This window comes from Hylobates moloch, unplaced genomic scaffold (genome assembly GCF_009828535.3).
Source record: "Hylobates moloch isolate HMO894 unplaced genomic scaffold, HMol_V3 SCAFFOLD_8, whole genome shotgun sequence".
NCBI classification, from domain to species: domain Eukaryota; kingdom Metazoa; phylum Chordata; class Mammalia; order Primates; family Hylobatidae; genus Hylobates; species Hylobates moloch.
Window position 1 is genome coordinate 47,541,230 of NW_026652283.1, and position 16,465 is coordinate 47,557,694.

At 45.7% G+C, this 16,465-nt stretch overlaps 3 protein-coding genes across 9 annotated transcripts in view; 1 reads left to right on the forward strand and 2 right to left on the reverse strand.

The window, feature by feature from the left end:
- Positions 1–3,662, reverse strand: part of ATPAF1 (ATP synthase mitochondrial F1 complex assembly factor 1) — a 43,309-nt gene extending 39,647 nt beyond the window's left edge. For 3 of the 6 annotated variants that reach the window (XM_032160754.2, XM_032160753.2, XM_058443217.1), the window contains exons 1-2: positions 3,159–3,571; positions 366–474 (exon numbers count right to left, since the gene is read on the reverse strand). In XM_032160754.2, the coding sequence (XP_032016645.1) occupies positions 366–474; positions 3,159–3,493 (444 nt within the window). In that variant the 5' untranslated portion in view covers positions 3,494–3,571. Of the gene's footprint in view, positions 1–365; positions 475–3,158 lie in introns of all 6 variants that reach the window. The other 3 variants (XR_009214623.1, XM_058443216.1, XM_032160752.2) reach the window with 2 other exon arrangements.
- Positions 3,663–6,930: 3,268 nt separating this feature from the next.
- Positions 6,931–8,662, forward strand: TEX38 (testis expressed 38). Its single transcript, XM_032160757.2, has 2 exons — positions 6,931–7,041; positions 7,950–8,662. Exons 1-2 carry the CDS (start codon positions 7,005–7,007, stop codon positions 8,531–8,533), a joined length of 621 nt encoding a protein of 206 aa, XP_032016648.1. The 5' UTR covers positions 6,931–7,004; the 3' UTR covers positions 8,534–8,662.
- Positions 8,663–10,238: 1,576 nt separating this feature from the next.
- The window catches only part of EFCAB14 (EF-hand calcium binding domain 14), a 44,536-nt gene continuing 38,309 nt past the window's right edge, over positions 10,239–16,465 (reverse strand). For both annotated transcript variants that reach the window (XM_032160751.2, XM_032160750.2), the window contains one exon: positions 10,239–13,721. In XM_032160751.2, the coding sequence (XP_032016642.1) occupies positions 13,546–13,721 (176 nt within the window). In that variant the 3' untranslated portion in view covers positions 10,239–13,545. The remainder of the gene's footprint in view (positions 13,722–16,465) is intronic.

Consider the following 16,465-nt stretch of genomic DNA (forward strand, 5'->3'; position numbering starts at 1 on the left):
ATTCCCTCCTCTCTACTTAATTTAAATCCCCTACAACGTTCCTAGCCTAGGTCAGGTTCCATCTCCCACGGGAAATTTTCTCTGATACCTCTAGCCCACTACCATGTGTGCCTTGCCTTGACCACTAGACTGGTCCTCTTGGGAGCAGGAAGTACCCCTCTCCTACTTCTGTATCTCCACCATGACCACAGTACTTTGCCTAGAAAGAGCAGGATAAACATTTATGGATGGAAATGGAGTTGGGAGAGACTATGTTCAGTTCACCTAGCTGACCCATCAATAAACCAACTTTAAGGATAAGGGTGAGGGTAAGGAGGCTGAAGGAGTGCTGGTAAGCAAACACCACAAATGGGGGCAGGTCTTACCTTCTGTTCCACACATTTGATAAAATCACCTTGCCTGGAATGCCCCACTGGCTGCTTCCGAAATTCACTGCGTTTCTCCAGGCGGGACTCAAAAGCAGCTGGGTCTGACCTGATCAGAGGTAAACCAAAGGGTAAATGAACTGGGCCTTTTTGGATTCTAAAATAATAAAGCATCACTTTCCACCTCTACAGAGAAAGGACACTGCCATTCAGAGAGGTTGAAAAATTTGCCTTCAGTTAGTAAGAACTGGGCACAGGCCTAGAAATAAAGAAACCAGAAAAAGAAATCCTGTTATTCAACTGTTGTTAATCCTCAAGGGGCCTGTGTAACATTTTTCTGTTGCAGGCTGTTCCCTAGGTTTACACAGGGCTTAGTCCCTCAGGTACTTACATTCAGGGTACTTGGAATTTTGAGGTCATCTTGCTGGATCACCTCTTCAGGCAAGAATCCTATAGCCTCCTTACTAGGTGTCAAGCTTTTACTTGAATACATCCAGTTCTTGAAAATATGTCCCCCCAACAAGGTTAAACATCTGTTTTATTCAGATCCTGGTGATTCAGAGGCTTTAGGCAGCCTATTTTGCAGAAGATTTAGCATCTGAGTGTCTCCCTGACCTACCCTCCAAAGAAACTGCTCTTGGACATGAAACATCAGAACACATTCTTTATGTGAAAATGGGGTTGGTCTTCAGGTTTGAAGTCCAGGCTGGGGTACTGTCCCTATTAAGAATTCTTCAGGCTGTGTAGCTAACCATGGGATATTTGGTTTTGTACACTTTGGTGAGGATGTCATCCAGGGATTCCAGCTCTTTGGCCATGAGACCCAGAGTTTCATGGGTGAGGTCTAGAGGACCCAGGGACATCTTGGCTATCCCTCTGGTGGACTTTCCTGGTCAATGCATTATAGGGGGCCCCTTCTTCCATAAAATTCCTTTCTGGAACACCACTCTCTTCAGTTATGTAGATGGGCTGTTTTTCTTCTCTCCATAGTGGGCCGGCTCCTCCTCAATTAAGAGCCACACCAGGGGTTTCTACTTAGTAGGGCATGGCACCTGCCTGGCCAGAGCTGCAAGCAGCCCTGAGGGCTGTACCAGGACCAGGGTCAACCCTGCTAGTGGCTACAGCTGCAACTGGGCCTGCCATAGTGAAGGGGTAGAGAGGGCAAGGGACAGCCTGGGCAGTGAAGCTGTTGCTGGGATCTGAGGATATAGAAATAAATAAGTCAGAATCCCTACCTTAAGGAGCTCACTGTCCAGTGGGAGAGACAGGCATAAAAGTAAACAAATGAAAGTACAACAGGTATTATGATGAAAATTTGCTCAAACATCCCCAAATGGTTAAGGTGGTTTCATGCCTCTGTACCTTTGTTTATGCTGCTGCTCCCCTTACCTGGAACATCCCCTCCTCTCCATTCTTTTTCAAAGCAAGTTTGCTAACAGATAAAACTAGAGAGACTGGCAGGGACTAGGGTGTGAGGAAATTGTGTGGAACATTAAGGAGTTTGGATGTTATTTAGAGGTCAGTGGGGGGATAACAGTATGTGTAAATGTTGATGGGAATGATCCCGTAGGGAAGGAGTGTAAAACCAGTTATTTATTTGTTCATGAGTGGGTAAGAATAAATGGATGCTGATAAAGTATTCAAAGTATGAGTAGATAACTCTTCAGAGATGCTTGTGTGTAAAAGAGATCAAATACAGATCAACGAGGGAAGCCTGGAGGGGAATGTACATCAAGGAAAGGCTTTTGAGATGACAAATACTTGAGACTATCTCAATGCTGCTGGAAGGAGAGCAAAAATACTCATTCATTTACTGCATAACTGTTTCAAATGGCAAGAAAGATCATTATGGTAGCAGTGAGAGGAACTGGGGTAAAGGAGTACAGGAATGGAAGTAGGGAACTCTAGTTAGAGGATAATGGCAACAGCCCAGGTGACGATGATGGAGTAGATTAAAGGCAGTGGAAGTAGAGATGAGACAGAACTCAAAGAATTTACAGTACTAAGTCTTTGGTTTCCTTTCATAAGACAACTACCTTCTTACCCTGCTAAATTCTCTCCCAAGCCCCTTTAATTTTCACCTCTGATCTCCTTTAGCTCTTCCCACTTGAACTCTTCGGATTCTCCTACAGCCCCTCATATGCACCTCAAGCCCCTCTAAGCTCCAGATCCTTCCCTCTGGAAGCTAAGAGGTGGTGTTAGGGACCCGGGACTCTGAGTCAGGCAAATCCCAAACAGCTGTGTGACCTTTGGCACGTCTCACTCTCGCTGATCCTCAGTCTCCTTATCTTAAGAGGGTTCAGTGGGTGATCCGACTGTGACACTATTAGTCTTTGATGCCCTCCTCCCATCCCCAATCGCCTTTCCTTGCAGTCAAGGGCCTAAGCTACCACCAGCCTGGGAACTCCAGCTCTGAGCCAGGCCTCAGCTATCTTAATATGTGACCTTGAGCAAGTCAAGTCCCTTCTCTAGAAGGCGTTTTCCCATTTCGATAACGAGGACAGGTGTCTCTGAGCTGCCTGCCTCAGGGCTGTCATAAGAGTCCACCTTAGCGTTTGGAGAACCAAAGCAGACAAACGTGGAACGAGCCAGGGCTTTGCAGGGACTCCCGGCTCTGACACCAACTAGCTGTGTGATCTTGGGCAAGTGACCTAGCCTCGCGGAGCCTGGCTACACCATTTGAAGAGCTGGGACAGTACTAGTGCCCACCTCACAGGGCTGTCCTAAGGCCCAGCAGCCCGGGCCGCCCCTCCTCCCGCCTCCTGCTCGCCTCCAGCCAACCCGGGCCCGCACCTGCGCAGCTGCTGGATCTTGTCGCGGTAGCGGTCGTAGAAAGGGTTGGCCTGGAGCTCGGCCTCGGCCCCGACCCCGCTGCCGTCGGCGCCCCCCTCGGGCCGGCCCGAGCCGCGGCGCACTGGGAACACGCGCAGCTGCGCGGGTGACACGAGCCCCAGGCCGAGGGCGCGGCTGCGCACCGCGCACAGGCCCCGGTAGAGACCGGCCACCTGCAGGACCGCCGGTCCCGCGCCACCCGCAGCCGCCACCACCACAGCAGCCATGGCCGCCCCCGCCTCCTGCTCCTCCTCAGGAGCGTCGGCCTCGGCCCGCGGCCCGCGCGCCCGTTCCATCCCGCTCCGAGTGCGCCGCGCCCGCGCTCCGGCACCGAGGTTCCGCGCGCCCAAGGTTCCGGGCGCGGGATAGCGGCAAGGCGGGGAGGGGAGAAGGGGGCGCGCCGCTCTAGCCCCGGCACTGCGCGCTCTCGCCGCCGCCCTGTGTATGCCACGGCCCGCCTCCTCCAGGGAGGCTGCCCAAATTCAACGCCCTTCCTCCCTCTGGGACCGGCAGCCTCTGCGCGCCAAGTCCGTTCTCTAAAGCCAGCGGACCTCCAGGTCCTCGCGGTGCTTGCCCCTGGCACTCGCTGTAGTGCAAGGCACTCGCTGTAGTAGTCCGTCCTTCAGCATCGAAGGTCCTTTCGTCAACTATAATCACAGCAGCAAGCTTCTCTTTACTGAGGTTGCTATGTGCAGGACACTGAGCGGCTTCATACTCTGTGTGGCAGGTATTATCCTCATCTAACAAATCAGGAAACTGAGGCCGAGAGTAATTATGTGACTTGTTCAAGTTCTACCCGAGAGCTGAGCTCTTTTCAAGATGACAGCTGCCTCCCAAGCCTTCTTTGCCTCTGCTTCCTGACATCCTCCTTGAACTCCAGCCACACTGACCTATTCTCTCCCAAAGAAACACCAGGATTACTCCTTGAAGAGTCCTTATTCAGGCCCTTTTTGACCCCTGGAATCCTCTCTCCTTCCATTCTCTCAACCCAAATGCCACAATCTTCCTTACCGTCTGAACCAGGTGTGAGCTCCTGGGGTCAGGGACAGTGACATCAACATCTCTGTGTCCCACCTGCTCACAGAACAGGGCCAGTCCTGGAGTGGGCTCTTTGGGACAGTACTCATCATCAGGTCCTTCTTGTCTGGGTTTTGTCTGATTGAAGCCCCTCCTGGGACAGGGGCAGAGCCTTCAACTCTGCTCAATCCAACCTATGCTCATGGAGATCAGCCCTGGGCCCTGCCCTGTGCGAGGAACAGTGTAATGGAAGATGAATAAGTCCTTCAAGTATGCTAGCCCATACCTGGCTCACACTCCTCACACTTGCTATTTTCTCTGTGGATCTGCATGTGGCTGCCGCCTCATCATCTAAGGGCTCAGTTCACATGTAAGCACCTCCAAGGGACCTAAATGACAACCCCCCCCATCTCTTTATAGTCTTTATCCCATTGCTCTATTGCATTCTCTTTATAGCAGTTATCATTATCTGAAGTTCTTAGATCCTTGTTTATATTAATTCATTGAGCTTACATTCTAGTGGAGTGAAACAGACAATAAATATATAATGTTAGGTGATGCTACATGCTATGCAGAAAAACAGCAGGCTAAGAGAGATAGAGATAAGGGGACACTTGAGCAGAGACCTGAAGGTAATGTGGGAATGCTGGGAGAAAAGCCTTCCAGGTAGGGGGAACAGCAAGTGCAAAGGCCCTGATGAGGAGGTTATTGAGTCTGAATGAGTGAGGGCACAGCAGTAGAAATGAGACCAAGAAGGTATAGGGAGGGTTAGTTAGATTGCTCAGGCCTTGGTTAAGGACTTTGATTTTAAATCGAATGAGATCGGAAGTTACTATATGTTTTAAGCAGCGGAGTAACATGATCTACTTTTTAAAATGATCATGCTGGCTGCTAGTGGAATTGAGGGTATGTGGAGGCAAGGATGGAAACTCTCCCAAGGGTGACTAATTTGTCCCAGTTTGCCTAGGACTTTCTCGGCTCTAGCATTGAAAGCCCCATGTCCTGAGAACCACCCCCCTCCAAGTCCTGGGCAAACCAGGATGTTGGTCACCCTACAGGGAGAACAGTAATCCAAGTGAGAGATGGTGGTACTTGGACTAAAGTGATAGTGATAAAAAAAGTGGCCAGATTTTGGTTATATTTTGAAATAAAAGCCTAAAGATGTTGCTGATGGAGTCAGTGTGGGTGTGATAGAATGAAAGGAGTCGAGGATGACTTGCAGCTTTTTGGCCTGAACAACTCGAAGGACAGAGATGCTACTTATGAAGAGGAGGAAGGCTGTAGGTAGAGTAGACTTTGGAGGATGGATAATCAGAGTTTGGTTTTGGACATGTTGGTTTGGGATAATTTAACAGACTGGCAAGGAGGGATGTCAACCAGGTATTTGGGTATGAGTCTAAGTTCTGAGGAGCATTCCAGGCTGGAGAGATACAGTTGCGTGCTGTCAGTGAATAGTGATATTTAAAGCCAGGGGTCTGGGTGAGATAACTGATGGAATGAATGTAGATAGAGCACTAAGAACTGAGCCCTAGATATGCCTACATTTAGAGATTAGGGGAAAAGGGAGAAACCAGCAAAGGAGACTGGAAAGTAGGGGCCAGTGATATAGGAGGAGAACAAGGGTAAGTGGACCCTGGAGAGAATTCTGTGCTAAATAGTTCTCTAAGTCACACACTGGAGGACTATAAAGAGGGGAGTCATTAAAATGGTGCTAAGAAGCTGAGCTACAAGCAGTGGTGCAAACTACTGGGAAGGCTGACTTAAGCTTAATTAGGGAAGGGCTTTCTAACTGAGCTGCCCATAAATGCATCAAGCTGCCTCAGGAGGTGGTGAGCAAGTTCCTGACTCGAGTCCTGAGTCCAGGGAGATTAGTTGCTGTATAGGGAAAAATCTACCCCCAGGAGTCAAACATGGTCCTGATGGTGGGACCAGATGGTGGGAGATGAACTAGACAACTCTCAAAGTTCCTTCAAATTGGAGATGATATGATTCTGGGCAGTCTGTCACAGAGTAGCGGGGCTGAGCTGAGTCTTGAAGGATGAGCAGGTGTTCAGTGGTGGAAAAGTGGGCAGGGGCACTCCTGGGTGAAGGAGCAGCCTGAGCACACCTCCAGAGATGTGTGCTCATGCTGACTAGGCAGAAGGGAAAAGTGTGTGGAGGACGAGTAGGGAAGTAAGGCTGGAAGTAGATGCAGGCCAGATGGTGGGGAGCCCCACAGGGCCTGGTGCCTGGGAAACACTTGTCAGCACTTGAAGGAAGGTAACTAAATAAAAGACAGATTGTTGGAGCCAAAGAAGGAGGTATTGACCACTTGGTTCCCTTGAGGAGGTTTTTTCCTACCAACTTGGTTAGATACTTTTTGAGAACAGGGCTGCCCAATGCTGTGTGTTCCTTGTTACATTCCTCACTGGGGACAGGTATCCCATCAACTGTTCCCTAAAGACCAGCAACATCAATAAGTCCCTGAAGGACGATGGCCCTTTGCTGGGGTCTGCTCTGTGGATTCACCATAAGGGGTAGGTGCAGACAATTCAATAGGTGAACCAGTCTCTGATGGAAATAGTAGAGACATTCTACCCAAAAAATGCCACTGGATGAAGTCCCCTCCTTCCATTAACCCAGGACCACTTCACAAGCACTGCCCCTAGAATGTCCAGTTCTCAGAATCCAGTGACCTCTCCTTTAGAGAACAAAGGGCCTGGGCATTCTGGAGACTCTGATTGGCTGGGCAGATGGGTGGGTGAGTTCCCTCTCCCCAGAGCCATCGGCCAGGTACCAAAGCTCAACCGTATGGATTCCCAACAGGAGGACCTGCGCTTCCCTGGGAGTAAGTGCTCCTCCAGTCCCTGTCACTGGACTTGCGCCTTAGGGCTTGGGGACAAACACTCAGGGAAGGCCCTTTGCATGGATGGGACAGTGCCTGGCTGCCTGGAGGAGAGCTAAGCAGTTAGGAGATAGTCTGCTCTAGAAAACTAAGAATTATTTTAAGGCAAAGACCACGCTCTGATCAACCAGAGAAGATACTATCAATAGCCCAGGACCATCACAGCTGAATGGAATGGGATGGGACATTGGTGTCTCTGTCAACTGATGAACTTTCACTTTTTTTTTTTTTTTTTTTTTTTTGAGATGAAGTTTTGCTCTGTTGCCCAGGCTGGAGTGCAGTGGCTCAATCTAGGCTTACTGCAACCTCCACCTCCTGGGTTCAAGTGATTCTCCTGCCTCAGCCTCTGAAGTAGCTGGGACTGCAGGCGTGCACCACCACACCTGGCTAATTTTAAAATTTTTAGTAGAGACGGGGTTTCACCATGTTGGCCAGGCTGGACTTGAACTCCTGACCTCAAGTGATCTGCCCGCCTGGGCCTCACACAGTGCTGGTGAACTTTTGCTTCTTGATGGACTTGCTCATAGTGAAACTTCTCAGTCTGATGGATTGGATGGGTCCTGGGTTAGGAATCAGAGGCTTGACTGAGCCTGGGCAGCACATGCCTCCTCTAGACCTAGCTTTTCTGATCTGTAAAGAGTTAAAGGTGGTGCTTAAGCTCCCCGGAAATCTAGCTTTGACTGAATAAGAGAATGATGAGGCAAGTCAATGAGGGAGGGAAGGAACGGTGAGAGTAGTTAAGTGGATGGAGTGATTGACGCATGGTTAAGTGAAAGAGGAATGAGAAACAGCTCAGGCCCCAAGCTACAGCTATCAGCCAGCATGCCTCTTTTTCTTTCTTGCTGCCTTAGTGTGGATCTCATTGTACTTTGGATTCCTGGGGCTGTGTTCTGTGGCAACTGGAGGGTGCATTATCTTTCTGCACTGGAGGAAGAACTTGAGGCGGCAAGAGCGTGCCCAGCAGTGGGTGGAGGTGATGAGAGCCGCCACATTCACCTACAGCCCATTGTTGTACTGGATTAACAAGCGACGGCGCTACGGCATGAATGCAGCCATCAACACGGGCCCTCCCCCTGCTGTCACCAAGACTGAGACTGAGGTCCAGAATCCAGATGTTCCGTGGGAGTTGGACATCCCCGAAGGCAGGAGCTACGCTGACCAAGACAGCAACCCCAAGGTGGAAAGCCCTGCTCCCTTGCAACCTGCACTGCAGCTGGCTCCACAGCAGCCCCAGGCCAGCTCCCCATTCCCACTTCCCATCTTTCAGGAGGTGCCCCTTGCCCCACCCTTGTGCAACCTACCCCCCGTGCTGAACCACTCTGTCTCCTATCCTTTGGCCACCTGTCCTGAAAGGAATGTTCTCTTCCATTCCCTCCCGAATCTGGCCCAGGAAGACCATAGCTTCAATGCCAAGCCTTTTGCTTCAGAATTGTAGCCTCCTCTCACTGAGGGTAGGAGCTGCAGGAATCAGGTGCAGAGTAGGAAATGGAACTAACCTCAGGAAGGCGGTATTGACAGAGGTCAGGACCCACCTGGATGTCATGCTATGAAATATTAAAAAAAAAAAAAGTCCAAGGCTCCCTCGTTTCTCACTTGCTGTTAGGAAGGCAATGTCCTTCCTGTCTGATGGGGTCACTTTGCAAACCAAATTGGTTGCTGAGTCTCACCAATATGAACTGGCACTGGAGGTTGGCTGTGGGGAGACACACTGAACCAGTACTTGTGGATGGACTCAATATCCTTCTGTTCAGTATTTAAAACAAAAATGTGTGCCAGGCCCTGGCCTAGGTACCCCAAGGTGCTGGTGTTCTGTGGGATGTGAAGCACAGCTGCCACAAGAGTGATGGCTGCTGAAGGTACGTGAGCTATGTTGATTTACAGTGGCTATGTCACAGGCAAAACGAGTCATCACGAGCCCTGTGAGCCACACTGCACCATGGGCTGAAATGCATTCTTTGTTATCATCTATGATGTATGTAGCTCTTACGTGGTTGCCTCTTTACATTATTTCTAATAATTCACAAGAACACTGACAAATGGATATCATGATCCTCCTCTTATGGATGAAGAGACAGGTTCCAAGGGCATATGCCATACCTTTCTTAGTTGCAGAGCCAGTTCTCAAGTCTGCATCTGCCTTGCATCAGAGTTACTGGTATGAAAGTTATTGATCATCAATTGCTTGGCATCAAAGGTACTGATCTTCCCACCATACACCATAGTGCCCCTTCCCTAATGATATGTCGTGTTAGAAAACACTTGGTGAATGCTTTGGATTGTATGTAGGGTGTCATTAAGTTGGTCCATGAATTGGCTTGGAGGAAGGGCTGGTCAGTGAACTGCCTAAAATTATACGTAGACATATATCCATAGTTTTTACCTTTCCTACAGAAATCCATGTCCCCCTCCCAAAAGTTAAGATCCACCACATGGGAATATTAATAACTTTTGTACTTCTGGAAATGGTTCTAAAAGGTGAGACAAAGATAATACTGCCCATTTGGCTCCAGTTCGAGGTAAGAAAGCCCAGCTCTGTCACAGGATATGTGTTTCTCCCTTTCCTTTTGGAAATGAACAAATCCTCTCATTATATTTGTAAATAACAAAAGCTTTATGTATAGTCATTTACATAATGACTGAGGGGGAAGGTCACCAGATTCTGTGTTGGGGGGAGGGGAGGAGGTATCCAGAATCTAGCAAACATGTAGAGTTATTTTTTTTCTGTGTGTGAAAAAGTTTTAGCTTGTGTATGACCCCTCTTTAGCAATGGATTTTAAGCTTTTTTTTTTTTTTTTTTTTAAGGTGGTGGAACATTTATGGCAAACACGCTTTTATATTGACTCTCAAAAAATAAAACAGGCCTAAGTGGAGCATCTCGGGTAGACACAGGGGCAGGGCTCACTCCTGCCTCCCCTCACCCCTCCCATCCTCTGGATGCATAAAGCCTGAACCCTGCAGCCTTTGCTTCTTCAGGCCAAATATTGCAGTCTTTAAGGCAGATTCTTAATTACTTTGGGCCCACCATGTGTTACTCCTTGCTTTCAAAAGGTATAAGGCATCCATAAAAATAGAAATCAAAGCAGATTTTTTTTTTCCCCTTAGAAATCGCAGGGGAGTGAGAGAGGCTTTAGTCAGACACATTGAGAGAAAAAGAAATTTTTTTATTTAGCTAAATTAAAATGGCTGTGTTACTTATATGAAATATGCAAAGCTCAAATCAAGTCATGGAAACCCTGAATTCTCCCTAAACAGAACCAAAATTGCTTATACATTACCAAAATAGCTTCACTAAAACAAAGTAGATTTAAATTTCTTAATATGAGAAAACAACAAGGTAGGTTAGGTTCGTATAACAAACAATACACGCTCTATAAAGTCTCAGGAATATCCAAATGTGTTCTGGTTTGGATATGAAAGAGGGACCACTTCTAGCTGGTGTTGGTAAGCAAGCCAATGAGGTGTGCAGCAAACAAAACCTGTCACTAAAAACAACTCAACAGGCCATTATGAGTATGAGCCCATCACAGCCAAAATCCTCAACTGTGACTGGCAGGGCCAGCAAGGGGGGGTGTTCAAGGGGTTATGAACAGCAACCATAAAGAAAGGAATCTCCAACAGAAGAGACAATGGCCAGCAGTAGGTGAAGGGAACCCACTCTTCAGCTCTGTTGCATCATACACATTCCTGAGGGTCAGGCACCTCTCTGCCTTTTAGATGACACCACAGTCATCTCGAAGTCAGGTTTTCTCTTCTTTTGGTTCTTCTTTTTATATGCTACCTTTTTGCCTCTCTGATTTATGGGGAGGCTCTTTTAGTAAACATTATACAAGATAGTACAAGGCAAAAGAAAACAAGGACCAAGAAGTAGTGCTTTGAGTAACTTAGGAAAGCAGCAGTAGGAGCTGCCAGACTGAAAAGGTAAAAGGATTTAAAACCAAAACCAAAACCAAACTCACCATCCAATCTTCCTCTCAGGGATGAGATATGGCTGGTGAGGCTTGACTACAGCTAAATACAAGTTACAGGCTCAGTAAGTTAAGACAACATACTAATAAAAGTCCCAAATTCACACTAAATAATAGGCTTATGGGATGCTTAAGCCAGTGAGTCTGCTCAACTCAGAAGAAAGGAGTTCAAGATACCCTACTTTTGCCTGGAAGATATGGTACTTTCTCAGGCAGGATGACAAAAATATTCATAGATCTGAGAATGCAGTATAAACACCTCTGTCAAACTTGGTAGGGGGACAGGATGGTATTATATACTGGCTCAGGGGTGATACTAGTCAGACAAGCACAAGGTAGGAAGAACAGAAGATAAACCAAAAAACAAAATGGATTTCTCCATGTATAGCTATCTGATGCAAGGGAAAAGTACACACAACAAAGAGTTAAGGTGTCTTCAAAGTATCTGCCTATGAATAAGAATTTGAAACTAAAAAGGACAAGCTACATTACCCTCAAGTATATTTCATATAAATCAGTTCTCAAAAAAATACCTTCCAGGTACAGACATACTATTTATGGTACAGTATGTACAAATATAGCAGTATAATTCAATTTATTGCTAGAATTTTATTTGGTTGTTAGAAAATCTGTAAGGGTGTATATATATTAAAAAAAGGTGTGGGGTGAGAGTGGATGGAAGGCAGCCAGAAGGGTGAGAGTTATTTTCAAGTTACCTAAAGTGCCAGGCTAATTTGTTTTAACCTTTCCAAGAAAGTGAAACTGAGCATAAGCTATAATGAGATAAGGGGACACATTCATGGGAAAAGACTTCATCTTGCTTTAACTAAATTTTAATACTTCTAGAAAAAAAATTTAAGGTTAGTCAATACCAAGCTAAACATCATGTAAAGAAAAAAAAACAGCCCTTAAATGTTCAAGGGTACCGGACTGTATCCATGGCTGAAGGGCAACCTGAACAAAGTTAAAAAGGAAATGATCTCCACTAAAGAAATCTGTGGCATGAAAGTTTTCTCTACTTTCTCCCTGACTTGGCCTATACCAAAGTTAAGTTTTTGTAGTTTTTTTTTCCTTTCGAGTTGTTGCCCAAAGACTGCTTCTAAGAACAACATAGCAATTCTAGACTCAACATACAGGAGACACGGAGGTATTATTCCTTTCAATCTAGGGATCTTTCATGCCAGGTCCGCAGAAGCATTTAAAGGAAGTATTGTACTTGCTTGTATTAGATTTGAAAAACTTGCTACCACCATGTGAAGGCCCCAGCTCCAGGCCTGCCCTGCTATACTTTGACATCCTTTGGATAGAAAGCCTCTAGCTACTTCTGAGCTGGTAACTGTAAGGAAACTGAGTATTATTTCACATGTTTCATCTCACAACCTTTTTGGCTTTAGCTATCCCCCAGGGAAACATATTAGGCTCTTGGTTAGCCTCTAGGTAAAATCTCAAGGGGTATGGTTTTCTGGGTCAAAATTAGAAGCACAGCTCTCTTCTAAAGCTCTGGGTGGTCGGTGTGAGAGAGTGGTTGGGGGAATTTAGCCCTGCCATTCAGAATGGAGATGGTACTGGTGGTGGGAGCCAGCTACGGCTTTAAGACAGACTTAAGTGGGTGGGTGGGGAAGGCAATCTAGCTCACTCAGCAGGGAAAATGGAGCTCCCCAATGGATAACTTTTTATGCTCATAAACCCTGAAATAGTACTAAAAATGATAAAAATCCCCAAGACTTATCTGATTCCCAGGTTGGGATTAGCTGAGGGAACAGGAACAAAGAACCAGAATCCTACTTCCATGACCCATGCCTGGAGTCAGTACTGTCTCCAGTGTCTACTCCCTGAAATCGGTTCCTCCAGCTACCAGGACAAACCCCCTGGCAGCGCCTGGGCCTTTGAAGGATGCCTTATGGAGACATGGATGCAGTTTCAGCTGCCACCCACACCAGATCAACAATTTTTAATAAGTCATTTGTTCACATCCTGTTCAAAACCATTCTTCCTACTTTCCACACAATATGCACAATACTTTCTTTCATTTAAATATTTACAAACAGAAAAGGCCTATCTTTTAAAGAAAAGACATTTTCCGAGTCTCTATAAAGTGCAGCTAATTTAAGGCAAATTTAAGTGAAATATAAAAGGTGGCTTATTCTCTCTCTATATACATTTCCCAGCTTTAAAAGATAAGGTCTCCTCCCCTCAAAAAAAGGAAAGAGAAAAAAAGAGGGCTTTATTTTTTTTTCTGGCAACTTTAAAATGTAAGATCTTACTGGTTTTAGGAAATCATAGATTTCTGAACATCATAAGTAAAATGGTCTTCTTCTTTAAAAAAATAACTTTTATATAGCTTCTTCAAACGAGTTAAAAGGTGGCCAAGTATCTGCTACAGTAGTTTGGAGGACTAGAGGACCGATGGGTAAGTAAGGGTTGTTTTGTTGTTAGGTAAACAGATATGAGGCAGTCCATTTCTAAAATATGCCTGATGAGGCTAGATACCTAAAGCTACCCTTAGCTCCAGGAATGAGTATCTTCCATCTCCATCGGAATCAAATGCTCTCAAGCTCTCTGGTTCTGGCATAGCAGAACCTAGGGAGGTCCAGATTTCCTGGTAGGTCAGCTTCCCATCCACGTCCTGGCCAGTCTTGCGGAATAAATCCTGAAGATCTGTCAAAAATGAATTACAAAAAATGTATATGTCTAAACATACAGCTAAATTTAGTTAAAAGTAGTCTCAACTGAATTTAAAACACTAAAAGAAAAGCTACTCCGCAAATTTTGTTTCCAAATGGTAAAGTTTAGGATTTCACTACATCAGGAAGACTAATTTTTGATCCCTTAAGATAAAAAAAAAAAAAAAAAAGGCTGGGTGCAGTGGCTTATGCCTATAATCCCAAAACTCTGGGAGGCCGAGGCAGGAGGATTGCTTGAGGCCAAGAAGTTGAGACCAGCCTAGGCAACACAGTGAGACACTGCCAAAGTAAAAGCAGTGACAGATAATCGCAGGAGAATGAATGGTCTCATCTTCTCTCTGTCCAGCATCTTCCCTTTAGATTTTCCTGAATTTATTCTTATGTTGAAGGGGTGAAAAGGAATGCAGAGGCCTAATGAGTTATGCGATAGGAGCTAGCTCATAAAACAGACTGTGGCATATTGTGAGATTTCTTGTTGGATGGCTGAGTGGAGACTGGAGGAATGACTTGGAAGCCCATAAAACAATCCCAAACACTCATAGCTTTCTCAGTTTTGACAGGAAATCCAAAGCTCAAAGAGGAAAGTAACTTGCCTACGGTCATGTAACTCTTAAGTGGAACAGAATACAAATTTCTTTTTTTTTTTTTTTTTTGAAGCTAAAGTCTCGCTCTGTTGCCCAGGCTGGAGTGCAGTGGCGTGATCTTGGTTCACTGCAACCTCTGCCTCCCGGGTTCAAGCGATTCTTGTGCTTTAGCCTCCTGAGTAGCTGGGATTACAGGCGCTCGCCACCACGCCCAGCTAATTTTTTTGTATGTTTAGTAGAGATGGGGTTTACCATGTTGGCCAGGCTGGTCTTGAACTCCTGACCTCAGGTGATTCGCCCACCTCGGCCTCCCAGAGTGCTGGGATTACAGGTATGAACCAACACGCCTGGCTTTTTTTTTTTTTTTTTTTTTGGTGGAGTCTCACTCTGTCACCCAGGCTGGAGTGCAGTGGTGTGATCTTGGCTCACTGCAACCTCTGCCTCCTAGGTTCAAGCTATTCTCCTGCCTCAGACTCCTTAGTAGCTGGGATAACAGGTGTGCACCACCAGGCCTGGCTAATTTTTGTATTTTTAGTAGAGATGGGGTTTCACCATGTTGGCCAGGTCTCTAACTCCTGGCCTCAAATGATCTGCCCATCTCAGCCTCCCCAAAGTGCTAGGCCACCACATCTGGCCTAGAATACAAATTTCTTATTACCTAGTCCAGTGCTCTTTCTACTATGTGACACTTGTCTCTCTGGATCCAGAAATTAAGCAGCTCAAGAACCAGTGACTCAAAAGTGTAATGAGATACCATGTCATAATCACTAGGATGGCTATAATAAAAAATGACAGGCCTTACCAAGCGTTAGGGAGGATGTGGAGAAAGTGGATTGAACCCTCATACATTGCTGATGGGAATGTAACATGGTACAGCCACTCTGGAAAAGTGTAGGAGTTCCTCAAAAAGTTAGGACTATCATATGACCCATTAATTCCATTCCTAGGTATATACTCAAGGAAAATGAAAACATATGTTTACATAAAAACTTGCACATGAATGTTCATGGCAGCATTATTCTTAATAGCCCAAAAGTGAGAACAATCGAAATGTCCATCAACGGATGAACAGACCAAAATGTGTTAGGTCAACAGAATGGAATATTATTCAGCCATAAAAAGGAGTGAAGTACTGGTATATGCTCCAACATGAATAGACCATAAAAACATTATGCTAAGTGAAAGAATCATATCGAAAGAAAAAGCACACACAAGGCCACATACTGTATGATTCTATTTATGTGAAACACCCCAAATAGGCAAATCCATAGAGATAGTGGTTAAGAGACTAGTGGTTGCTGGAGACTGGCAGGAGAGGGGACTGGGAGTGACTGATGGGTACAGAGATTCTGTGCGGGGTGATGAAAATGTTCTGGAATTAGATAGTGGTGATGGTTGCATGACCTTGTGAATATACTAAAAAACACTAGATTAAATGCATTTTAAGAAGGTGAATGTTATGGTATGTGAATTGTATTTCAATAAAAAAGAAGAACCAGAGGAATTATCTCTCCAAAGTGCAGGCTGTCTACTTTTTAAAAATCAGTAGAAAGGAAAAGAGCAATATTACCAGTTGATCTGTATCTTTTTTTATTTCAATGGCAATATTGAGCCAAAATGATTAGAGAATGTCTATCAATAGTTTCTTCTGATATTTTCTCAAGGGCCTCATCATAAACACTTAGGAAGGTCAGTTATATACATAACTTTTTTTTTTTTTTGAGACAGGGTCTCACTCTGTCACCCAGGCTAGAGTGCAGTGGCATGATCACAGCTCATTGTAGCCTCAAACTTTCAGGCTTGGGCTATTCTCCTGAGTAGCTGGGATTACAGGGTGTGCGCTACCACGCCTGGCTAATTTTTGTATTTTTTGTAGAGATGGGATTTCACTGTGTTGCCCAGGCTGGTCTCGAACTCCTGAGCTCAAGCCATCTGCCCGCCTTGGCCTCCCAAAATGCTGGGATTACAGGCATGAGCCACTACACCTGGCCGTATATACATAACATTTAAAAAATACTTGTGTCTCCATAATCAAATAGAAGATTTAATCTCTAATACCAAAGAAGGTCAATGAGCTTTATGTTTCTTTAAAAATCTTCCCAAATTCCTTTAATTTCATCATTTATTCCACACC